At 50.8% G+C, this 25834-nt stretch overlaps 1 protein-coding gene across 2 annotated transcripts in view; it reads left to right on the forward strand.

Moving 5' to 3' along the window:
• The first annotated feature begins 2279 nt into the window (after positions 1–2279).
• The window catches only part of AKAP8L (A-kinase anchoring protein 8 like), a 35155-nt gene continuing 11600 nt past the window's right edge, over positions 2280–25834 (forward strand). The window contains exons 1-13 of one of the 2 annotated variants that reach the window (XM_037992110.2): positions 2280–2407; positions 11171–11245; positions 18082–18114; positions 18398–18455; positions 18558–18638; positions 20507–20960; positions 21067–21163; positions 21247–21317; positions 21749–21812; positions 22690–22798; positions 24245–24386; positions 24475–24580; positions 24821–24951. In XM_037992110.2, coding sequence (XP_037848038.1) covers positions 2395–2407; positions 11171–11245; positions 18082–18114; positions 18398–18455; positions 18558–18638; positions 20507–20960; positions 21067–21163; positions 21247–21317; positions 21749–21812; positions 22690–22798; positions 24245–24386; positions 24475–24580; positions 24821–24951 — 1434 coding nt within the window. In that variant the 5' untranslated portion in view covers positions 2280–2394. Of the gene's footprint in view, positions 2408–11170; positions 11246–18081; positions 18115–18397; positions 18639–20506; positions 20961–21066; positions 21164–21246; positions 21318–21748; positions 21813–22689; positions 22799–24244; positions 24387–24474; positions 24581–24820; positions 24952–25834 lie in introns of both variants that reach the window. The other variant, XM_007995581.3, reaches the window with a different exon arrangement.

Genomic DNA, 25834 nt, shown 5'->3' on the forward strand with positions numbered 1-25834 from the left:
CACAAGGGTGGTCTTGGCCCGCACATCTGCTCCTGTGGGGTCAGGACGCACATCTTGCCTGGTGGCAGAAGGCCACAACCACTTTTGTCCATCCTGTGCTGTGGGTGGGTGGATGTATCCAAGACTTAGGAAGCAGGAAGAGCATCTTATGAGCTGACCCAAAGGTGTTTCTTCCTCTTTCAACTTTTCATAAGTCAGTTTTTATTTTTTTATTTTTTGAGACAGGGTCTCATTCTGTTGCCCAAGCTGGAGTACAGTGGTAGGACCTTGGCTCACTGCAGTCTCTGCCTCCTGGGTTCAAGTGATTCTCCTGCCTCAGCCATCCAGGTAGTCGGGATCACAGGTGTGCACCACCACCCCTGGCTTATTTCTGTAATTTTTGTAGAGACGGGGGTTTCACCATGTTGCCCGGGCTGGTCTTGAACTCCTGAGCTCAAGCGATCATCCTCCCAAAATGCTGGGATTACAGGCATGAGCCACTATGCCCGGCCCATAAGTCAGTTTTTGAAATATGAAAGTGGTATAGGCTAGATGTAACAAAAAACAATCAAATAATACAAGAGCTTATAAAGTCACATGGCAAGTTCCACCAATCATGCAGTGAAGTGAGGGTCATGTGTGTCCTTGGAAGAATCGCCTCCAGTTCTTGCAGGGGGATGTTTTCCTAAAACTTTCTGAGCATTGGTCTTCTCTGCTCAAGCCATTTTAATGCACCTCAGGCAGCAAAGTCTCAGCCTTTGAGCTGTGCTCTCTGTGAGGGTGTTGGATGTAAACGAAATCAAATCAGGATACAATGATGGCTGTGGCAAGTGCCATGAAGGAACGAACCTTCAGGGCCCTGCCTTGGTTTGAAAGACAGGCAGGCATCCCTGAGACTGACAGGGAGATGAACCCCAAAGCCAGAGTGCTTATCTGTCAGATCTCTGCTTCATGTGTGGAGTTGCTCACTGAACACATCATAAGTGGCTTTGTTCCATATGACAGCAAGTTCTGCAGAAGCCTCATTTGGGTGGGGGAGTTTTATTAAAACAGTTTATCATGGAGAATTCCAACTATACAAAAATACAGCAAACAGTAAAGTGGACCCTCATCTACCCATCACTTACCAACCCATGACCAATGTCTTCAGCTGTAAGAGGTTTATCTTATAGCTCCTTGCTTCCTCCTTCGCTCTCTACCTGTCTGAATTGTGTGAAGCACATCCTGGCCATAAGATCAGTTAACTTCTTAGTATTTCAGTATGTTTCTCTGAATGTTTTAAATGCCACTATTACACCTAAAGAAATCGACAATATCAAAAAGCAGCAGCATACCTTAAAAAAAGTACTAAAACATACGAAGTGTAGAAGTCGTAATTGCGCAGCTTGATGAGTTTTCACAAACACACGTTCAGTACTCTTTTTGGGGCAGCTCTGTCATCTCTAGCAATTATGAGTTGTCCCTGGCAGGGGTTTCCGTATGCCCAGGAAACAGACTGAGGACATGACTGGTGACCGGCTGCACTATTGCAGGATCTCTGGAGTCCAGAGTGAATCAAGACGGTTTTAGAAGCAAAGTTCCCATTTTAACACGTAACTGTCAAGGACCTTGAGCAAATCATGAGTTCCAAGCTTCAGTTTTAAGTGGAGATTAAAAGCTTCTTGCAGGTTTGAAGGAGCATTTGAATGACACACGATACAAACGGAATTATTACACATATAAGCATATGCCCTATAAATATATTTGTTACTGTTTTGTGACGATTAATCACGTTTATTCAGCGCACTGGCCCCGGAATGATTCCTTTACACACATTTTGTCATGTAACGTTGAAACGTGTGTCCAGTATCTTGTTTGGTGCCGAGTTTTAATTTTCTCATTCCAACATGGCTTTGCTATGCTTATTTTGGAGCCGAAGGCCAGAGAAGTTGAGACACGTAGCTAGGTTTACCCAGCACCTCGGTGGCGGAGCTGGCATCCCAGCCGTGCCCTGAGCCGTAGACCCGGCTCCCTCTGGCGGGTCTCCAGGGCACTGGCGCTCCTCCAGCCCGACCGCGGTTGGGCCTTGGGCCTTTCCGTAGTGCACAGCTCCGCCCCCTCGAATGCTATAGGACTTCACCTCTCTGCCGGCTTCTCTAGGCCAATCACTGAGGCCTTAGACTAACAGAAGGCGGGGACAAGGCGGGGCTCTCACGAGATTGCCAGCCGCTTCCAGCCACTGATAGGAAGAGGCGTAGAGATAGACAGCGGTATCATCCAATAGGCGTGAAGCCGAGGCCGGTATGAGCCAATGCGGTCGGGAGGCGGGGCTCGGGTGTGTGTCTAGGGGACCCTGTGGTTAGCAGCCGCTATCGCAGCGTCGGATGTGCAGAGCAGCGGCCGTCGGCGTTCTCGGATGTTGTGTTACCCGCCACCATGAGCTACACAGGTGGGTCTGGCAGGGTGGGGTCGGGCTCTGCGTGGGGGATGGGACAGGGACGTGCGGATGCCGCACCAGGCTTGCCCGCACCTCCCCTGGGGCCCCTTCGCTGCCCTCCCTGCGGTCACAAAATGGCGCCGCGGGCCCGTCGCCTCAGGGTCGCTTCTCTCACGCCTCGTTGCCTCAGCTCTCTGTGCCTGCAGCCGGCGTCCCGGCTCCCAGCCGCCTGAGGTCTTGGTTTCTGTCGCCTGTGTCAGTGGGCCCGGGCCTCAGCGCGCGAGGTCTCCGCCCCCACCACCTCAGTCCCTGGCCTGCGCTCCTGGACCTCGACGCTTTAGGTTTCCCTTTCTCAGGCCTTGGTCCTTACGAGCAGTCAGCTGGCTCGGCTGCCGTCGCCATTGTCGCGTCCTCCCCCGCGCGGTTTCTCTGCAAGAACGCCGCAGCTCTACACCCCCATCCCGATCCCACCCACTACCCGCTTTTGTCTATTTCAGAACTGGGAGAGGCACCAGGCCCTTGGGGGGATAAGTAAATATTGGAAAGGTTTGGGCTGAGCGGGGAGTCTTGGGCCCCTAGGGGGCTGCCTAGGGGGCTGAACTGCAAGGAATGACAAGGTTCCACGTTAATTCTCTCTACGTCTGTCAAATGAACCGTGTCTGGTGCAGATTGGGCACCGGGAATACAGACAAGACTTCATCAAGCAGCTTAGAGGCGAGGACTGATCTTAATAGGCAAATAAGCGAGTGTAGGATATATTTTAGGGTGGTCAGTACCGTGCGGGGGTCGCTCCACTACATGGAGTGGTTGGAGCCCTCTGTAAAGAGGTGACATTTGAGCAGAGACCTAAATGGAGTGAGAGAATAAAGATATCTGGCCCAGGGAGCTTTTGCTGTAAAAGGCTTACGGGCAAGAACTGCCTGGCTTGTTAGAAGATCAGCCAAAGAGGCCAGTGGGAGGCCAATGAGATTTGAAAGGGAGAGTGGGTGATAAGATCCGAGAGCCCCTCTCCGCCCCCCCCCGCCCCCCCCGCAATATGCTTGGGCGACTGTAAATCATCACTGGGTGAATTGCCAAGGCCTCCTGGGTTTCCCTTGGCAGTGACTGATGAGGAGTCTCAGCCAGGAGACTGAGACTAGGCCTCCCCATTTGGTGAGGGTATTATAGGCTTGAGCGTGTGTGGTTGCCAGGTAACCTGCATTCTACTTGGAATGTTGAGAACTGAGAATGGAACATGAATCTCTGGAGCTCCTTTGTAGACCACTTTATGTTTGCATAGGCAAGAAGGTAGTGCCAGTCCCCTCTACCCTGGTTCCCAGGTCAGGAGCTTTCCAAGAACCCCAGTTTTTCTAGCAACCATCCCCCAGCCCAATGGCTTCTCAGCCAAGGGTGATTCTGCCCCCAGAGGACATCTGGCAATGTCTGGAGACATTTTTTGGTTGTCACATATGGGAGAGGGAGTGCTGCTGGTATCTAGTGGATGGAGGCTTGGGATGCTGCCCTGCTACGGTATACACAGTGATACCTACTGCAAAGAAGTATCTGGCCTCAAACATCAGTAGTGCCCAGGTTGGGCAGCTCTGCCAGAGCCTTTCTGTAACTTTCCTAGTTCAGGAGGACAGACTATAGGGTTGTTACTGACATCTCTGGGATTGGAATATAATTCTCACCAAGTCTTACCAAGAACTGGAAGACAGTTTCATGGTTTTTAAAAACAGGACTGCTGAAGAAACCAGAAGATGAATGGTTGGGTGCTGTGGGGTAGCTGAGTAATGGAGCTCTTTTTCTTTAATAGATGAGGAAACTGAGTTACAAGGTCACTAATGACCCAAGCTGAATTCCAGCTCTAGATCTTGTAGGCTGTAGTTCTGGCTTTGGGTGGGCACTGAGATAGCCAAGCTAATAAAATAATGATTTGTTTTTCCTTTATCTTGATAAACTAAAAACCACAGTAATTTGTAATGTGAGTCTTCCCCTTTTAAGAAGTAGGGCACTAAAGTCAAAGGCATTTTAAGTCACATTTCAGACAACTACTAGCTTTAAGAGTAAGTCCTGGCCGGGCGCGGTGGCTCAAGCCTGTAATCCCAGCACTTTGGGAGGCCGAGACGGGCGGATCACGAGGTCAGGAGATCGAGACCATCCTGGCTAACCCGGTGAAACCCCGTCTCTACTAAAAAAATACAAAAAACTAGCCGGGCGAGGTGGCGGGCGCCTGTAGTCCCAGCTACTCGGGAGGCTGAGGCAGGAGAATGGCGTGAACCCGGGAGGCGGAGCTTGCAGTGAGCAGAGATCCGGCCACTGCACTCCAGCCTGGGCGACAGAGCGAGACTCCATCTCAAAAAAAAAAAAAAAAAAAGAGTAAGTCCTAGAGGCCTCGAAGCAAATGTTTACCATTATTAAACATAAAAGGTGACTAATAAATCTTTTTATTAACTCGCCCTGCTTTTGAACCCAGTTACTTTATTTATACGTGGGAAAGGAAGCTGCATCTCTAGCACTGAGAGGGGAAGAGGAGAGCAGTGGAAAACAGGACAGAAATATCCAGAATCAGGCCCTCAAACAAAGGTCTGACCTGCTACCGCACTTGTCACAGAAACATTGATTGTCTCACACAGTTTCCTTATGTTTGGAATGGACAGGTGCTTTCGCTGGGTGGTTCTAGCTTGGAATATCATGAGGTTACATTTAGGATCTCTGTCTGGACTATAGTCATCTGAAAGCCTGACTGAGGCTGGAGGTCCCACCTCCAAGGTGACTTAAACTTCCATGCCTGGCGGGCTGATGCTGGCCGTTAATTCTTGGCCCCATGGATCTCTCCCTACGGCTGGCTGCTAGAGAGTCCTCACAACATGGTGGCTGGTTTTCCCCAGATTGAATGATCCCAGAAAGAGCAAGGCAGAAATCCCAGAAGTCACACTCAGTCATTTTCATAAATCTTATTGGTTGCACCGGCTACCTCTATTAGTTGGGAGGGATCTACATAACATTAAGAGGCAAGAATGATTGGAGATTATCTTGGAGGATGGTTGTCACCCTACTCTTGGCTCAGATAATAAAGGTTGGAGGCAACCTAACCTAATTCCAGTTATCCTTTAATTTTTGGCACTCTCTGTTACTCCTTCAAATAAGACTCTTTTTTTTAGATCAGGCATGGTGGCTCACACCTGTAATCTCAACACTTTGGGAGGCCGAGGCAGGAAGATTGCTTGAGGCCGGGAGTTTGAGAAGAGCCTGGGCAACACAGCAAGACCCTTTCTCTATAAAAATTAAAAATAAAAAGTTAACTATGCGAGATTGAGGCTGCAGTGAGCCATGATTACGCCACTGTGCTCCAGCCTGGATGACAGTGAGACTCTGGGAGGTTTGCTGGAGCCTGGGAGTTCGACATTGCTGAGCTATGATCATGCCACTGCACTCCAGCCTGGGCAACAGAGCAATATCCTGTCTCAAGAAAATATATACTCTTTTTTAAAAAGGAAAAAGAAGGAAAAGTATAAAACTGAGAAACTTTTGTTTCGTTTTGTTGAGACAGGGTCTCACTATGTTGCCCAGGCTGAAATGTAGTGGTGCCATCATAGCTCACTGCAGCCTTGCCCTCCTGTGCTCAGGTGATCCTCCCACCTCACCTCAGCCTCCCAAGTAGCTGTGACTGCATGTGCATGCCACTATGCCCGGCTAATTTTTTATTTCTGAGATGAGGTCTCACTATGTTGCCAGGCAGGTCTTGAACTCCTAGGCTCAAGCGATCCTCCCAACTCAGTCTCCCAGAGTACTGGTGTTACAGACATGAGCCCCAGCATTTGGCCTGCTTTTGTATTTTTGAGCAAAAAAAGTTGACAAGAGAGATTGGTTAAAAGCAAGGAGTGTTGCTGCAGAACTAGAACCATGGTCTCAGAGTGAGAGGATCACTTAAGCCCAGGAATTCAAGACCAGCGTGGGTAACATAGTGAGACCCTGTCTCTCAAAAAAAAAAAAAAAAAAGAAAAGAAAAGAAAAAAGAAAACAAAAATTAGCTGGGCCTGGTGGTGTGTGACTATAGTCCCACCTACATAGGAGACTGAAGTAGGAGGATCGCTTGAGCCCCAGAGTCTGAGGACATAGTGAACAGTGATTGTGCCACTGCACTCCAGCCTGGATGACAGTGAGACCTCCTGTCTCTAATGAAAATAGAAAGAAATCCATGATCTGACACTTAGCTTTATAGGGCCATATAGGGCATATTTTATTTTTTCATCCAGAGCTAATCAGGCTGGTAAATTGTACCAAGAGAACACTTTATAAACCAGCTAAGAATTTAGGCTGGGCACAGTGGCTTACGCCTGTAATCCCAGCACTTTGGGAGACCCAGGCGGGCGGATCCCCTGAGGTTGGGAGTTTGAGACCAGCCTGACCAACATGGAGAAACCCCGTCTCTACTAAAATACAAAATTAGCTGGACGTGGTGGTGCATGCCTGTAGTCCCAGCTACTCGGGAGGCTGAGGCAGGAGAATCGCTTGAACCCAGGAGGCGGAGGTTGCGGTGCGCCGAGATCGCACCACTGCACTCCAGCCTGGGCGACAAGAGCCAAACTCCATCTCAAAAAAAAAAAAAAAAAAAACGTCCGGGCGCGGTGGCTCAAGCCTGTAATCCCAGCACTTTTGGAGGCCAAGACGGGTGGATCACGAGGTCAGGAGATCGAGACCATCCTGGCGAACACGGTGAAACCCCCTCTCTACTAAACAAATACGAAAAATTAGCCGGGTGAGGTGGCGCGCGCTTGTAGTCCCAGCTACTCGGGAGGCTGAGGCAGGAGAATCGCTTGAACCCGGGAGGCGGAGCTTGCAGTGAGCCGAGATCGCGCCACTGCACTCCAGCCTGGGAGACAGAGGGAGACTCCATCTCAAAAAATAAATAAATAATTTATTTATAGTAGGAGCCAAAACTGGCTCTAGAAGGGCCTGCCCTGCGATCTTTGCAGACAGTATTGTGGAGCAGAATGTGCATGTGGTGCAGGGAACAGAGTTAGAGCAGAGATTGCCGTTGATTTGGAGGGTTTGATGGATTGTCTTTCCTTCCTAGGGAAGAACCAGGGCCCCTCTCGCCTGAACAGACACAGATGTTTTGCTCAGCAGCTTGCTGACTGTGTTCTTGTGAGGGTGTGGTGGGCTGTCATTTGCCGTTGCAGTACTCACAGACCACATTACCTGAAGTCTGAGGCCATCTTACTGCTAGCCCAATTGCTGAAAGAACAAGTTTCCAAAAGCTAGTCGAGCAAACAGTGGAGACCACAGGGGCTGGGTCCTTCTTACATTATAAGGCTTTCCCCTGGGTGAACTCTTCAAAGCTGCTGTCAGTATTTCTTATGGATAGCTATTAATCAACAATGCCTGGATTTTAGGCATCTCAGGAAGGTCCAGAGTCCCTACTTAGGGAAGGTAGAAGACTGGGTCTGTGTGTCCTTGGGTTTTATCCTTCCTCAGGGCCCAGTCCCTACTCTGGAAAGTGAAGATGAAGCTGGGTTCACAGCTCCTTCTTTGGAACCCTTGGAGCTAGATGTATTTTGGAATTCTAGCTTAAGAGAAGTCACGTGGGGTCTGGGGAAGCACCCTGTATTTAAATACATGAATTCTGCACTAAGTAGGACAAAGAAAGACTGTAAATGTCCTCACAGGTAAAAACAGCTGCAGCGTGAGTTTTAGCACCACACTGGTAGAAAACACGTGGTCTTCAGACTGTTTTGTACCTGGGGGAATTGCAGAGTAAGGGATCTTGCCCACCTGCCCTTCTTATCTGTGGTGAGGATGAAATGAGATCATTGCAGATAAATGTTCTTGGCATCCTGCAGGGAAAGCACTTGTTCAGTGTTGGCTGCTGCTGCTCTGGTCTTAAGAGATAAAATAGAGAGACTGTCAACGAATAAGAGAACGCCTACCCACAGAAGAGAAGGCACTTCTGTAGGTTTTTGATATAAACAAGCTGTTAGAGGCAAAGGCTTTAATTTTCAGGTCATGAGTTGGCTCTGATGGGAAAGGCAAATCCTGCCTCTTATGGTATCTGTCAAAATTTCAGTGCTGAGAGAAAATTATTCAAAAATATGTATTTCTGGCTGGGCGCGGTGGCTCACGCCTGTAATCCCAGCACTGTGGGAGGCCGAGGTGGGTGGATCACAAGTTTAGGAGATTGAGACCGTCCTGGCTAACACGGTGAAACCCCATCTCTATGAAAAAGACAAAAAAAGTAGCCGGACACGGTGGCACACGCCTGTAGTCCCAGCTACTCAGAAGGCGGAGGCAGGAGAATCGCTTGAATATGGGAGGCGGAGGTTGCAATGAGCCGAGATTGTGCCACTGCACTCCAGCCTAGTGCGAGACTCTGTCTCAAATATATATATATGTATTTCTAACTGCAGAGGTTTTTTCTTTAAATGTAGTTTTAAAGCAACTGGCAGGATTAGGATTAATCATAGTCTGTAGGAGCAGTGGTTTCTGATAGAGGTAGAAGTTTTCCTTACTTGACACTAACTCATTTTATTTTATTTCATTTATTTATTTGAGAGTCTTGATCTGTTACCCAGGCTTGAGTGCAGTGGCACGATCTCTACTCACTGCAACCTCCGCCTCCTGGGTTTAAACAGTTCTTCTCCCTCACCCTCCCAAGAACCTGGAATTACAGGCAGGCGCCACCATGCCCAACTAATTTTGGGATTTTGTTTGTTTGTTTGTTTTGAGACAGAGTCTTGCTCTGTTGCCCAGGCTGGAATGCAGTGGCATGATCATGGCTCACTGCAACCTCCACCTCTTGGGTTCAAGCGATTTTTCTGCCTCAGCCTCCCGTGCAGCTGGGACTACAGGCACACACCACCATGCCCAGCTAATTTTTATATTTTTAGTAGAGAAAATAGGGTTTCACCATATTGGCCAGAACTCCTGACCTCATGATCCACCCGCCTCAGCCACTCAGTGCTGGAATTACAGTGCTGGGATTATGAGCCACCGCACCCGGCCTAATTTTTGTATTTTTGGTAGAGATGGGGTTTCACCGTGTTGGCCAGGCTGGTCTTGAACTCCTGGCCTCAACCAATCGACCCCCGTTGGCCTCCCAAAGTACTGAGTACAGGCATGAGCCAGTACTCAGCCCTAATTCATTTTATGTTGAGAAACAGTTTGAGAGTTGAGAAGACAGGAAATTTTATGTATACATAATAATATTTATTTCCATATGAACATGCCAACCCCAAATAATTACTTTTAAGAAATAATTGTTTTTTGTTTTTTGTTGAGACAGGGTCTTGCTCTGTCACCCAGGCTGGAATGCAGTGGCGCAATCATAGCTCACTGCAGCCTTGATCTTCTGGGCTCAAGTGACACTCCCACCTCAGCCTCCCAAGTAGCTAGGACTACAGGCATATGCTGCCACAGCTGACTTTTGTTTTGTTTTGTTTTGTTTGTAGAGACAAGGTTTCGCCCTGTTGCCCAGGCTGGTCATCTTGGCCTCCCAAAGTGTTGGGATTAGAAGCATATTTGCCTGTAATCCCAACCTGGCGGGGATTCACCTGACGGGGTTTCACCATGTTAGCCAGGATGGTCTCGATCTCCTGACCTCATGATCTGCCCGCCTTGGCCTCCCAAAGTGCTGCCCAAAAGAGGCAATATTTGCCTTTCCCATCAGAGCCAACTCATGACCTGAAAATTACAGATAGCCACCCGGCCCAGAAATAATTGTTATACACACTTTTTAATGGAAAACCAAAATATAAAGCAGTTTGTGTTTCAGATTTAGGACAGGGAGAGGGGGTATTATTTGCTTTAACATGGTTTGGAAGCTAACCTCCATCCTTATTTGAATTCCAAGTGGCTCACTTTTCAGGAATTTGAATAGTTTCCTCATTTAACAGAATGATAACTTGGGTGTTCATTTATCAGAATAGGCTACTGACTTAAATGTTTAAAAATTTTGGCTGGGCGCGGTGGCTCAAGCCTGTAATCCCAGCACTTTGGGAGGCCGAGATGGGCGGATCACAAGGTCAGGAGATCGAGACCATCCTGGCTAACCCGGTGAAACCCCGTCTCTACTAAAAAATACAAAAAACTAGCCGGGCGAGGTGGCGGGCACCTGTAGTCCCAGCTACTTGGGAGGCTGAGGCAGGAGAATGGCGTGAACCCGGGAGGCGGAGCTTGCAGTGAGCTGAGATCCGGCCACTGCACTCCAGCCTGGGCGACAGAGTGAGACTCCGTCTCAAAAAAAAAAAAAAAAAAAAATTTTTATTTGGGGCCAGGCTCTGTGGCTCATGCCTGTAATCCCAACACTTTGGGAGGTTCAGGAGGGTGGATTGCTTGAGTCTAGGAATTAAAGACCAGCCTAGGCAACATGATGAAACCCCATCTCTACAAAAAATATAAAAATTAGCTGGACATGATGGCATGAACCTATAGTCTCAGCTACTTGGGAGGCTGAGGCAGGAGGATCGTTTGAGCCTGGAAAGTCGAGGTTGCACTGAGCCGTGATCATGCCACTGCATTCCAGCCCAGACAGAGTGAGACCCTGTTTTTAAAAAGTAAATAAATAATTTTTTAATTTTTTAATCTAGTCCTCCTGGTATAGCAAGTTAAACATAACCTGCCTTTCCATTGGTTAATATTTTCTGACGGTCTAATTAAACTGTGGAATCTAGAGGTTTTGATGGCTTTTCATTGAGAGAAGGGCCTGCTGACAATCCCATGCCAAAGGTTAGGTAGTCTCAGGTCATTTCCCTGTGACTTGCTTGGGGAAATTAACCCCACTGTCTTTATGTTTAGGCTTTGTCCAGGGATCTGAAACCACTTTGCAGTCGACATACTCGGATACCAGCGCTCAGCCCACTTGTGATTATGGTAAGTGTGGGCCTCTGGTGGGAACCAAAGTGTTTTGCAGAGCAGTTCCTTGTCTTCTTAGTTGCCTTTGGCTTTGCTGTCATTCTGTCATGCTTTTTTAAACCTAAACTTGTGTGAAATGGTGTGGCCATTTGAATAGCTAGTGCTTCCCTTTCAGACAGTTATGGGAAAAGTAGCTGTGTTCCTGAGCAAGTTAGGCTCTTTGATAAAAGGCCTGGCTTCAAATCCCCCTGGGAGAGGGACTGGGAGTCCGAGTGACCTATTAAAGTCCAAAGGAGGGCACAGTGGCTCACGCCTGTAATCCCAGCACTTTGGGAGGCCGAGGCGGGTGGATCACCTGACGTCAGGAGATCGAGACCATCCTGGCCAACATGGTGAAACGCCATCTCTACTAAATACAAAACATTAGCTGGTCATGGTGGCACCCACCTATAGTCCCAGCTACTCAGGAGGCTGAGGCAGGGGAATCGCTTGAACCCTGGAGGCAGAGGTTACAGTGAGCCGAGGTCACGCCATTGCATTCCAGCCTGGCAACAGAGCAAGACTCCATATCAAAAAAAAAAAAAAAAAAAAAGTCCAAAGGATCGGTCCAGGAGAGAGCAAGCTGTTAACTTAGTCCCAGCGTAGTGCGTGTCCTTGCTGTGGGAGAGAGGCTGAGTATGTGAATCTAGCAGCTTTCGGAGACTCAGCCAGGCCACCTCAAGCCAGCGGGCTCCACACACACAGAGTTGAGTGAAGATCTCTGATTGAGTTTTCCATTGTGGACAGAAACACTTAATTAGCTAATTCAGAAGTAGCCACCAGTAGGATTCACACATGCTGTTTTGTCTGTTTTGTTTGTGTGCTGTGGCAGCCCGGAACTGCTGATAAAGCTGGTCTTTGGTTGTCTGTGACTCTAGGGGTGTCTGTTGAGAAGGAGCCCTCTTTGGAATTAACAAGGATAATGTCTTAGTTACTGAGATGGGTAATTTCTTTTACTACCAAGATCTAGGGAAAGACTGATCCTACACAGCTAACATGCCCTCAGGGATCACTGCATAAAGGGACTTAAGTAAGCTTACCAAGTAGCAGCAGCTAGTCCCAGAAAAAGGGAAGACTTAAAATATTTTGAAATTGGGTGAGAAGGTATCAGGTGTTTCATAAATGAGAAGAAACTTGGTTTGCTTGGCTTCCCTGTCGTGCCCTCCCTGCCTCTTCCTTTCATCAAATATAGTCCCTAATTGCACATCCTTTTGAATTCTTTTCCTTCTGGGTTACGTATTCTGAGTACAAGCCATTTCTCGGATGTGCCGTTTACAAATGTTTTCTCCCAGACTGTGGCTCGTCTATTCTCTTGTCAGTATCTTTGAAAGAATACAAGTTGTTAATTTTGAAGCCGAATTCAATTTTTTCTTTAATAGATGATGATTTTGCTTTTTTTATCTAAGAAATCTGGCCGGGCGCGGTGGCTCAAGCCTGTAATCCCAGCACTTTGGGAGGCCGAGACGGGCGGATCACGAGGTCAGGAGATCGAGACCATCCTGACTAACACGGTGAAACCCCGTCTCTACTAGAAAATACAAAAAACTAGCCGGGCGAGGTGGCAGGCGCCTGTAGTCCCAGCTACTTGGGAGGCTGAGGCAGGAGAATGGCGTGAACCCGGGAGGCGGAGCTTACAGTGAGCTGAGATCCGGCCACTGCACTCCAGCCAGGGCGACAGAGCGAGACTCCGTCTCAAAAAAAAAAAAAAAAAAAAGAAAGAAAGAAATCTATAAGATTTTTCTTTTGAATTTTCTTTTAGGTGTTTTAGTTTAAGGTTTTACATTTAGTCTGTGATCCATATTGAGTTAATTTTTCCACAAGGTGTGCAGTATCGGCTGAGGTTTCTTCTTCTTCTATTGCATGTAGATATACAATTGTTCCAGCACCATTTGTTTAAAAAGAAAGAAAAAAAAAAAACTATTTTTTCTTTCTTTTTTTTTTTTTTTTGAGACAGAGTCTCACTCTGTCCCCCAGGCTGAAGTGCAGTGGCGCGATCTCAGCTCACTGCAAGCTCCACCTCCCGAGTTCACACCATTCTCCCTCCTCAGCCTCCTGAGCAGCTGGGACTACAGGTGCCCATCACCACGCCAGGCTAATTTTTTTGTATTTTTAGTAGAGACGGGGTTTCACCGTGTTAGCCAGGATGGTCTCAATCTCCTGACCTCATGATCTGCCCGCCTTGGCCTCCCAAAGTGCTGGGATTACAGGCGTGAGCCACTGCTCCCGGCCTCTTTCTTTCTTTCTTTTTTAAGACAGAGTTTCGCTCTTGTTGCCCAGGCTGGAGTGCAATGGCTCGATCTCGGCTCACCACAACCCCCACCTCCCGGATTCAAGCGATTCTCGTGCCTTGGCCTCCCAAATAGCTGGAATTACAGGCATGTACCACTGCGCCCGGCTAATTTTTGTATTATTAGTAGAGACAGGGTTTCACCATGTTGACCAGGCTGGTCTTGAACTCCTGATCTCAGGTGATCCGCCTGCCTTGGCCTCCCAAAGTGCTAGGATTACAGGTGTGAGCCACTGCGCCAGGACTATTTTTTCTCTATTGAAATGCCTTTGTACCTTTACTGAAAATCAGTTGGCCATCTACTGTGGCTCTATTTCTGGACTCTTGGACTCTCATTCTGTTCCATTGGTCTACACATCTAAACTTCATTCAGCAGCACAGTCTTTTTGTATTTTTAGTAGAGACTGGTTTCACCATGTTGGCTAGGCTGGTCTCAAACTCCTGACCTCATGTGATCCACCTGCCTCAGCCTCTCAAAGTGTTGGAATTACAGGCCTTAGCCACCGCGCCTGGCCCAGCAATGCAGTCTTGATTACTGGATAGTAGCAATCTTGAAATATTAGTCCTCCAGGTTTGTTCTTTTTTCCAGAATTGTTAGTTTCTTTGCTTTTGCATATAAATTTTGGAATCAGTTTATCAAGTTTTTAAAAAATTCGTGCTGAGATTTTGAGCGAGAGAGCCTTGGGTCTATAGATCTATCAAATCTGTAGAATCTATAGGTTAGTTTGAGATTAGTTTGAGAAAATTGACATCTTAACAATATCAAGTCTTCTGATTCATGAACGCAGTATGTCACTTCACTGATGTAGGTCTTTGATTTATTAGTGTTTTGTAGTTTTCAACACAGATCCTACACATATTTTGTTAGATTTACACTTAACTTTTTCATGTTTTTAGTACTATAGTGAATGATACTTTTAAAAACTTTCAATTCATTGCTGATATGTAGAAATTTGATTGCTATTTGATTTGTAGGTTTACCTTGTAATATTTGAAATTTGACTTATAGATTGACCTTGTAATAGACCTTGCTAAGCTCACTTATTCTAGTAGCTCTTTTGTAGATCCTTTTGAGATTTTTTTTACATACAAAATTGTGAAAGAATAGAGATGGATTTATTTTTCCTTCTGGCTTGAATTGCAAGAACAATATAACATTTAAATAACATTTTGAAAAACAGCCAAGATCCTAGCATATTAATATTTAATTTTTGTCAGCTTACTACTTTTATGTACTTTATAGTTTAATACTTTATATGTGGATAGAATTGTGGATCCTGCTTTATTTTATTTTATTTTTTTAAGATATGGTCTCACTCTGTCACCTAGGCTGGAGTGCAGTGGAGCAATTTCAGCTCACTGCAACTTCCACCTCCTGGGTACAGGTGGCCCTCCCACCTCAGCCTCCCGCATAATTGGGACTACAGGCATGCCCTACCACGCCCAGCTAATTTTTGTATTTTTTGTAGAGATGGTGTTTTGCTGTGTTGCCCAGGCTGGTCTCAAATTCCTGGGCTCAAGCGATCTGTCTGCCCCACTTCCCAAAATGGTAGGATTACAGGTGTGAGCCACTGCACCTGACTGGTCCTGCTTTATTTTATGTTGGAAGCATTTCCTTGTGCCACATAAGGCACAGTAAATTCTTTTTTTATGCTTACATGATATGTCACTGAGTAGGTAGGCTATAATCTGATTAACTATTACCTTAAAGTTGAGTGTTAAATTGTTTTCTATTTTTGGTCCATAAATATTACATACTGTGACCATGTCCTTTTTTCTTTTAAAAATTATGTCCTTGGCCAGGTGCAGTGGCTCATGCCTATAATCCCAGCACTCTGAGAGGCTGAGATGGGAGGATCGTTTGAGCCCCCAGGAGTTTGAGACCAGACTGGGCAACATAGTACAACCCTGTCTCTACAAAATATATAAGAAATTAGCCAGGCATGGTGGCACATGCCTGTAGTTCCAGCCACTCTGGAGGCTGAGGCAGAAGGGTCACTTGAACCCGGGAAGTCAAGGCTGCAGTGAGCTGTGATCACACCATTACACTTCAGCCTGGGGGACAGAGCAAGACTGTGTCTCAAAAATATATATGTACATATATTTTATATTTTTTTATATATATAATATATATATCTTTAAAGATACGTATATATATATTTATACCTTTAACATTTCCTTTATCAACCATGATCTCATTCCTTCTGGGGATGGAAATGAGTTGGGGTATTCTTTCAGAAAGGGCAGGTCTTGGGGAGTCCCTAAATGCCAGTCTAGATGAAGGCTTCCTCCTGAAGGCACCCAGCTGGGATGTCCATTAAGGAGTCTGGGTTGCTTCAGGCATAGCAAGTGGCATATAGTGAGTGTTTACCTGGAGGGACTCCTGAGAGTTGCCCATCGTGGGAGGCCCTGCCTGTCCTTAAAACGTAAAGTGGTGTTCACGGAGTTGATGCCTGCTTCCTTTCCTTGTGCCTCCTCACTCTGTTCTGGCAGATCCTCAGCAGGTGAAGCTTGCAGTGACCACATTGTAGCCTCACAAGCAGAGCCCTGATGGATCTACTTTTGCCTCCGTATCCTATTTTCTTTTTCTTTTCCTTTTTCTTTTTTCTTTCTTTCTTTTTTTTTTTTTTTTTTTTTTTTTTGAGAGAGAGTCTTGCTCAGTCAGTCGCCCAGCCTGGAGTGCAACGGTGTGATCTCGGCTCACTGCAACCTCCACCTACCAGGTTCAAGTGATTCTCCTGCCTCAGCCTCCCAAGCAGCTGAGACCATAGGCGCACACCACCATACCTGGCTAATTTTGTGTTTTAGATGGGGTGTCACCATTTTGGCCAGGCTGGTCTCGAACTCCTGACCTCGTGATCCACCCGCCTTGGCCTCCCAAAGTGCTGGGATTACAGGCGTGAGCCACCACGCCCAACTCCTGTTTTCTTTAGAATAGCTAATGCCCACTGTCCCTGGTACAAACAGACAAACAGTCACTTGGCCAGGTATACAGTAGCTGCCTGGGCTACCTGTGTGTTATTTTTTTTTTGAAATGGAGTTTCACTGTGTCACCCAGGCTGGAGTGCAGTGGTGCGATCTCACCTCACTGCAATCTCTGCTGCCTGGGTTCAAGCAATTCGTGTGCCTCAGCCTCCTGAGTAGCTGGGAGTAAAGGTGTGTGCCACCTCACTGGCTAATTTTTGTATTTTTGGTAGAGTCAGGGTTTCACCATGTTGGTCAGTCTGGTTTCAAACTCCTGACCTCAGGTGATCCGCCCACCTCGACCTCCCAAAGTGCTGGGATTACAGACATGAGCCACCACACCCAGCCCTGTGCATTGTTCATTATGTGGCTCCGCCAGCCTCTCTTGCCTGTTAGTCTGGCTCCTTAGCCGCTCTTTCCTCAGCCACCACTCCTGACTTACCCTTGCTGCTCTCTGGCTGTTAGCGTCTCCCTTACCGATAAGCAGATCTCCATACCTGAGCAGTGCCTGGGACTGCAAGCATCTGTTCCCTGTGCTCAGGGTATGCATAAACAAATGGATGAGAAGCCTCTGTTTTGGTTTCTCCAGCCCAAGAGTTTTTGTTTTGTGAGCTCTCTTATTAAACATAGTGGTCATCAGCAGTTCCTCAGCTTCTCTCTGATTTCTGCTATTCTTTTTGTGCACCAGGTTGTAGAGGAACCCGAGTGCAGGACAACAGCCTGCCTATTCTGTCTGGCTCATCTTTTCAGTTGACTTATACTCTTCCTGCTGTGGTCTGGTTTCTGCCACTTAACTGCCCTGCTGTCTGTCTCACTGAGCTTCGGTCCCCTGCCCTGGATTGAGCATGTCCTCTGTCTGCGGGGCAGAGATGACATGGAATGGGAAACAACTGCTGGGTCTCACTAGAGACCCAGGGAAAGGGGTCACCTGCTCTGTGCCCTCCTTTGGGGAGGAACCGTGTGTTTGAGTTCCCAGGGGACTTTACACTTTGTCACTTCTCAGTGGCTTTATGTTCCTGAAGGAATGAGGTTTTATCATGTATTGTGATTGAATCCAGAGCATATTAAGTTGATAATCCAGATGGTTCTCTCCACAGCTTTTCTCAAGTAAGGGGTTGCTTCTTGGGCTTCTCTCACTGATGTGTTCCAGCACAGCACAGTCAACAATTCAAGGGCTTGTTGGCCCTCCCTTTTAAGGCAGTCTCTTGGGAGACTGGGGTGGGTTTTCTGCTATAAACTGATTAGCGTTTAGCCTGGGGTGTGGAGGTCACCTTCTAATTCTGGCTCTTAAGGGAAGGAGTGTAGGAGCCAAGTTCCTTAGTTGAGAGTATTGGGAACAAGAGGATCCTTAAATAACAGATGCTCAGAGCCACAGGCAGCCAGGCACCAGGGCAGCAAGTGGCCTGGATCATTTGCACAGTGCTCACAAACTCAAGGTGTCTCAGTTAGAGGAGGTGCAGCCTGCTCTGACCAGTCAGGTCCTGGGAATAATTGTCTTTGCACCTGAATTACGGCCTTGTATTGTACGCAAGTATAGATGTAACTGCCCTTTTACTTTTTGTAGGATATGGAACTTGGAACTCTGGGACAAATAGAGGCAAGTGTCATTCCTGCGATCACTGTCCTGTCCCTTGGGGTTGTTCTGGCTATGTTTCTCAGCTGCTGCCCCGCTTGACCAAGGTTGGGAGTGGGGAGGGGGCGTGTTTCTGGGGTTACCTACTCCTTAACAGGAGGCGCTTATCAGAATGGCCAGGGCCCCTCCAGCCTCAGTGGCTAGGGTCTTCTCTCTCTGTGACAGAAGATACCCTTGTATCTGTGTTTGTCTCTGTCTCTGTCTGCCTGCCCCCACCATCTGTCTGTCTCTGTCTCCCTCACTGCAGGCTACGAGGGCTATGGCTATGGCTATGGCTATGGCCAGGATAACACCACCAACTATGGGTATGGTATGGCCACTTCACACTCTTGGGAAATGCCTAGCTCTGACACAAATGCAAACACTAGTGCCTCGGGTAGCGCCAGTGCCGATTCCGTTTTATCCAGAATTAACCAGCGCTTAGATATGGTGCCGCATTTGGAGACAGACATGATGCAAGGAGGCGTGTACAGCTCAGGTGGAGAAAGGTGAGTGGACACCTGCCTAGGGGCTGAGGCTCTGCAGGGGTGGCTCCTGCCTGCTGCCCACTGTGTCTTCCTTTCTGAGTGCACCTCTGTGTCTGCTTCCTCCCTGCTGCTTGGTACTGCTGTGGCCCCCAGCGGGGTCCGTTGCACTTCCCGTCTCTGACTTGTGTCTCCTCTCACCCACCCTCAACCCCTGCCGCACTACCTAGTGGTCAGCCTTTCCCCAGCTTGGAGTGGGAGGAACAAGCCCAGATTGGGCTGCCTTCACTGTGCCCTCAAAAACAGAGTGTTCGGTTGCCCCTCCCTCCAAGGACAGCCATTTGGAAGGAATTCTCTCGAGACTTTGCATCCTGCGTGGTGTCAGGGCAGGACAGATGGAGTTTGGTGTGAAGGGTGGGACGAGCGTTTGGGGCTGATCACTGTGAGCTGGGCCACCCCCACGTAAGGGTCGGGGCAGGTGTGGGCATTTCCTGGTTACTCTCCTGTGCCTTACAAACGTGTACCTGTTGGAAGCACTCCTGTGAGGAACTGCTGCTGTCCTCATTTTGCAGGTGGGGATACAGAAGTGCAGGCAGGTCATACCCCGAAGGCACGCAGCAAGTACGTGGTGGGGCTGGGCCTTGCCTACCAGATCTGCCCTACTCCAGAGCATCATGCTGTGGGCGTTTGTCATTAACTGAACTGGACTTGGCCCAGGAGTGCTTGTGCCCAGTGCGAGGCTTCGGTGAGGAGGGCAGGTGTATCTTTAGCACAGGATAGAGTGGAGCTCCAGCTAACAGATGAGTGAGAGCCAAGAGTAAGGAGTCGCCTGGCTGAGCACTGGTAGGGCCAAGTGAGGCCCCAGGGCTGTGGTGGCAGGGTGTGGGACAGGCACAAGGGGACTTGATGCCATGGGCTCTGTAACTCCTGGCCCAACAGCCGCAGCACTCAGAGCTGAGGGCTTGGCACGTGAGGCTTGGGCTTGCATTGCTGCTGTGCACCTTCTTACCACAGCCTGGAGCCTGGGATGGGGGTAAGCAGAGCAGTGGCAGCACCAACTGCTGCTCTTAGAGCTGCCGGTGCCTGTTGGTGGCCCAGGTTTAGGGAAGAGTGTGCAAGGGGAGCCCTTGTGCCTGTGAGGTGTGTGGGGTCCAGGCCTGTGGGGGCGTAGGCTTCGGGCTGCAGTCATGGTTAAAAGAGCTCTCTGCGGTGCCCTCTGTGTCCTGGGAGGAGGTCTGGCCTGCCTTCCCAGTTGCAATATAGGGTATGTAGAGTTTGGTGTCTGGCTCTAGGCTCCAGGTCATGTAATACAGCTCTTTTTCTTGTCCCTGGGCAAGCTCTCAGTGTCTTTCCTGGGAAATACTCCCCCTTTTGTCTCAGTTGTTTTGGTAATGAGGGACTTTGCAGAGTTTGAAGGTTCCCCAGCCATGAGGGACAAGAACAGTGTTTCCCATGGGTGTCATCAGCCTCACTGACTGCGCATTCGTTGTGCTGGACCTGCCTGCAGCCTGCAGGGTGCTGGGGTGCTCAACCTTGCCCCATGAGGAGCAGCCTTGGGCATTGCGACTCCCACAGATGGTGCACATGTTCCCGAAGGGCTGTGGAGCAGCTCTGCCCCTCGTTGAGACTCACTGGACTAGAGCCTCCACCCCAGTTGTCGGTCCTCCTTAGGGTCCCCAAGCCAGTGTGTGGCTACATTCAAGTTTGGGGCAGTGGTGCCCCTACATCAGCTGAGAGGCTGGAACTTTTTAATCGGCATTTCTGAACATTGAGCCTCCCCACCAGGGCAGGGTGGGTGCTGGACTGGGAGATTGTGGGGAGGGCAGGAGCAGTCACCTGGAGGTGAGGGATCCTGAGGGACTCCACCTGATACTCACTCCATGCCTCTGCAGGTATGACTCCTATGAGTCCTGTGACTCAAGGGCCGTCCTGAGTGAGCGCGACCTGTACCGGTCAGGCTATGACTACAGCGAGCTTGACCCTGAGATGGAAATGGCCTATGAGGGCCAATACGATGCCTACCGCGACCAGTTCCGCATGCGTGGCAACGACACCTTCGGTCCCAGGGCGCAGGGCTGGGCCCGGGATGCCCGGAGCGGCCGGCCGATGGCCTCAGGCTATGGGCGCATGTGGGAAGACCCCATGGGGGCCCGGGGCCAGTGCATGTCTGGTGCCTCTCGGCTGCCCTCCCTCTTCTCCCAGAACATCATCCCCGAGTATGGCATGTTCCAGGGCATGCGAGGCGGGGGCGCCTTCCCAGGCGGCTCCCGCTTTGGCTTCGGGTTTGGCAATGGCATGAAGCAGATGAGGCGGACCTGGAAGACTTGGACCACAGCCGACTTCCGGGTGAGTGGAGGTGGCCTTCCCCTCTGGGAAGCTTAGTTCCCACTGGGGCAGAGCTAAGGGCTGGGAACCATGCACCCTGACACAGCTTCCCCCGCTTATGACCCAGACCAAGAAGAAGAAGAGAAAACAGGGCGGCAGTCCTGATGAGCCGGATAGCAAAGCCACCCGCACGGACTGCTCGGACAACAGTGACTCAGACAATGGTGAGCTAGCTGGGTGGTACTGGGTGGCTACCCTCTGCCTCCGGGGGCTCCTGGGCTGAGCTTTACCTTCTTTTCTCTTTCAGATGAGGGCACCGAGGGGGAGGCCACAGAGGGCCTTGAAGGCACCGAGGCTGTGGAGAAGGGCTCCAGAGTGGTAAGTGGCTCTGGCTGGGCATTTTCTGTCTGCAGGAGGGGCAAACTGGCCTGAAGAGTGGTGCTCTCCCTGGGGGCCAGAGGCAGTGCTGTGTCAGCTCTGTGTGCCTGGTGACCAGCATGGGGAGGCAATGTGGTCTGGCAGAAAGCACAGGCTGCCTAGCTGGAGGCACAGTTTCCTTGTTGGAAAATGGGACCAGCCCCCTGTGCACCAGGTAGTGAGAGGATGTGAGGTTTCTGGCACGTAGCCAGGCCTTGTCATTTAAAGCCATTGTAAATAACTGGGCTACTCTGGGACACCCTGCTTATGGGATAGCCCTGCTCTGTCTATGGAGCAAGCAGCTGTTTTACTATATACCATTGCTCTAATAAACTTGGTTGCTTTAAAAAAAAAAAAACACCTGTTTTAAAGTTGGAATTTGAAATTGTTAGGACGGAGAGGACGAGGAGGGAAAAGAGGATGGGAGAGAAGAAGGCAAAGAGGATTCAGAGAAGGGTGAGTTTTCCTGGGGTGCCTGGTGCTAGGGCGGCTCTTCCAGGGGCTCACAGTGGGAGGGACCCAGCTGAGGGCAGGGTTGTGGAAGACATGCAGCCAGTTGGGGACCTCCCTTGTGGGCCCGGGTGTACGCTGGCAGGGGGCTTTCTTTTGCCACCTCCACCCCCTTCCCACTCTTCCTCCTCCTTCCCAGGTGGAGGCTGTGGATGGTGGTGACCCCTGCCTAGCACATTGGTTTTGCCTTCAGATGGGGGCAGCGAGTAAAAGTGTGGGGAACCCCAGGCACACCCCCTGCCCTCGGTCCCTCAGTAACGCGCAGTTCGGAGTCCTCAGTGGCTGGTGTCCGATCTGGGACCCTCGGTGCAGTTTTTACGGCTCTGGTGTGCGTGTCCTCTCCCTTAGTGCCTCTCCAGCCCCTGTTTGGGATTCCGTGTCCCCCCACCTGAGTGATGAGCGCCAGCAGGTACCTAACAGCAAATCCAGCGTCAGCCCACTGTTGCCGCGGTGCCCGGTTGGGGGTGGGCAGGGCCATGTGAGCAGCCTCCCTGCATCCCACCACCTATGAACATATGCCAGTGTCCCCACCAAGATACCCCCTCTTTGCTTTCCAGCCGCCTCCTGGCCCACTCTACAAAGAGCATGGGTATCCTGGAGAGTGGACGGGTCAGCACCTGGCTGCCACTCCTTGGGGCCTAGACCAAACCCACTCCCTGCACAGCCCAGGATACCCAGCCCTGCTCATGGCCAGAGGCCTTGCTTGGACAGCTATTCTCGATGGATCCGCTGGAGTGGACAGCGGGTGATTCAGCCAGAGGCCACAGGGCCTGCCCTGTCCTGGCAGAGCCAAATTGGTGACAGTGCCCATCTGCTCCCACAGGGGCCCTGACCACTCAGGATGAGAATGGCCAGACCAAGCGCAAGTTACAGGCAGGCAAGAAGAGTCAGGACAAGCAGAAAAAGCGGCAGCGAGACCGCATGGTGGAAAGGTAACCGGCTTCCCTCCACCCCTCTGCCTCTGCCTCGCTGTGGGGCTACCGCCAGGAGAGCAGGGCCATAGCTCTGCCAGCTCGCCGCCCTCTGGCCTCCCCTGGGAGCCGCCACCTGCTCGGCCGTGCATGGACCCTGCTTCCCGCCAGGCCCAGCTCCCAAGGCCTGACTCATCCCCTGCCCCTCTGCGGCCGCCTGGCGACCGCTGGCGTCTGTGGGCCGAGACCTGACACCGCTCGGCACCGTTGCTCAGAAGCTCCGGCGCTAGGTCACTCGGCGCACGAACCCCAAGGTGCACTGGGGGCCTGATGCCCCTGAGGGAGGGGGCCAGCTCATCAGAGACTCAAGGTCCAAGGCGCCTGTGCCGCCCCAGCTAGCTGCCAAGAGGCCACCGCCGTGCCCAGGAGAGATGGCAGCACCTGTGGGCTGTGGCAGCCTCGGGCCTGCCCTCTGCCCTGCCCGCCGGCCCTGTCAGGCCGGGCCTGTCTGCGGCTGAGCCCTTCACGCCCCTTGGTCGGGTCTGTCTGCCCTCAGGGCTCCCGCACTGGCGCTTGCCTCCTCCGCCTCAGACTCTTGCTCTTGCTGGACCTTCCTCAGCCTCGCCGGCGCCCGGCCCCTGGGCTCTCCAGACAAAGCTGACCCCGTGGCCCAGATAAGGACGTCCGGCAGAGGTAGGGACCCGCCCCGAGGTCTCGGTGGCGGCTGGCCTCCTCCGCCCCTTGCCACGGCGGCCTGCTCCGGCCCAGGCCCCAGACCCCGGGCTTCTACTGTGGACACCAGGCCCAGACAGAGCACCTCGCCCAGGTGACTCCAGGCTGCCCTCTGGCAGGCCGGGCGGGCGCCCTCCTTCCAGCTCAGACTGGTCTCTTCTTGGAAGAGGAAGATGAGGCAGCAGGTGCCCAGGCCTGCTGCCTCCCATCCCTCCCGACACCACCCCCAAGCATTCTGAGCAGAGGATGGGCTGGGCCTTTGAGTCCCCCAGATCCCAGAAGGAAGATGCAGCACCTTTTCGGGCCCTGACTCGGGACTGCGTACTCCACTCTGCACCTCAGGGCCACCTGGCTCACGCCAGGGCATCCTTCCTTCCGGTCCCCACCTGGGCCAAGTGCACACGCTCCTGCCCAGCCTTGGTAGCGAGGCCCTCCAGCAACTTTCCAGCGACTCGTTGCCTGTTGCAGCAGCTGCTGTCTCAGGCTTCAGCCTCCTGCCTGTGGGAAGGAAGAGCTCCTCCCCTGTCCCCTACGTTGCAGTAACTGCAGCCTGCAGACTTTCTGGCCCTTTCTACTCCCGACCCCACTGGTCCCAGCCTGTCCCTCTGCTGGGACCGTACTTCAGAGGCCCATGAGCAAGGCCTGTTTCAGGGCTTGTGTCTGGGTTGGGTGAGGCAGCAGCACTATCCCCTGGGACACTTGCAGCCTCAGCCCCTCGTTTCCTTCCTGTGGCAGGATCCAGTTTGTGTGTTCTCTCTGCAAATACCGGACCTTCTATGAGGATGAGATGGCCAGCCATCTTGACAGCAAGTTCCACAAGGAACACTTCAAGTACGTAGGCACCAAGCTCCCTAAGCAGACGGCTGACTTTCTGCAGGTGAGCCTTGGAGTAACACAGCCGCTCTTAGTTTCTTGGACCCCTGAGAACATAAAGTGGCCCACACGAACTTTCATATTCCTTGCAGGAGTACGTCACCAACAAGACCAAGAAGACAGAGGAGCTCCGAAAAACTGTGGAGGACCTTGATGGCCTCATCCAGCAAATCTACAGAGACCAGGATCTGACCCAGGGTGAGGAGATTGCCAGCCCGCTCCCACCAGGAGAGGCCTCAGCCTGCCCTCCTGATTCTCAGTGCAGGGTCAGGACACCCTTCTGTTCTCCCAGGGAAGGTCAGGAGAACAGCCTCGGCTCAGGCCCAGGTGGAAGTGGCAGGGCAAGTTGAGGAGGAGCTGGTGTGGTTTTTTTCCTCAAACACCTGGGTCTATCTTAGGCACCTGGGCCCAGTGGTGACTCCCTCCTCCCCACTACAGAAATTGCCATGGAGCATTTTGTGAAGAAGGTAGAGGCAGCCCATTGTGCAGCCTGCGACCTCTTCATTCCCATGCAGTTTGGGATCATCCAGAAGCACCTGAAGACCATGGATCACAACCGGAACCGCAGGGTGAGTGGCCACAGTGCTCTCCCTCTGTCCTGTGGGTAGATTGAGGCCTCTGGGGAGGTTGTGCAGTTAGAACCTCTGTCTACCCGTGAGGGACTGCAGTGGAGGCAGGAGGAAGTGAATAACGTTTCCAGCCCAGTGCAGGCAGCACGGCTACAGAGAGAGGGGTGGGACTCTGCCTGGGAGAAGGTGACGTATTCTGTGGGATATGGGGGCCTCTATGTTCATAGGGCCAGCGCCAGATGAGGTTCAGAAACCAGATGGAGATGATGCAGTGCAAGTGTTGCTGGAGGAGGGGGTTGGGCTCGAGGCTCAGGAGACCTGTGCTGAGAGGCCTGGGCTTGTTCCTGTAGGCAGTCAAGTTTTAAGTACGGGATTAACAGGATTAGAGTTGGTGTTGAACTAGAGACTTCAGGCCTGCACCTAGGTGGGGCAGTGGGGGCCAAGGAGGAGCTGCTGCGGTCTCCAGATGAGAGGGGACCCCACCTTAGGAGTGAAGGGGAGAAGAGCAGTTGAAGGAAGGGAGCCGGAGGCTGGCATGTGGGAGTGAGCAGGAGCCTGGGGTGACTCTGGTTTCTGACTTGGGGAACTGGGAGGACAGTGGTGCTGCTGAGATTGTCAGGGAGCAGGGAGCTGTGGGGAAGTGTGTTGTGGGGCATGGAGAACATAAGGCAAGAGAATGAGCAAATTCTGTCTCATTTTCCAGCGTAGCTCCAGTGCCTAGCACAGAGGCCAAAGTAGGTCTATTTTGATTGAATGGATGACGTGCTGGGTTGGAGGTGGGGGTGAAGGGGCTGTGTATCAGCAGACAGCAAAGAGGCCCAGGACCAGCTGTGGGCCAAAGAGGTGTTTGGCTGTCTTCACCCTGGAGGAGGGTGGTGGGGTT

The sequence above is a fragment of the Chlorocebus sabaeus genome, chromosome 6 (genome assembly GCF_047675955.1).
Source record: "Chlorocebus sabaeus isolate Y175 chromosome 6, mChlSab1.0.hap1, whole genome shotgun sequence".
Classification (NCBI taxonomy): domain Eukaryota; kingdom Metazoa; phylum Chordata; class Mammalia; order Primates; family Cercopithecidae; genus Chlorocebus; species Chlorocebus sabaeus.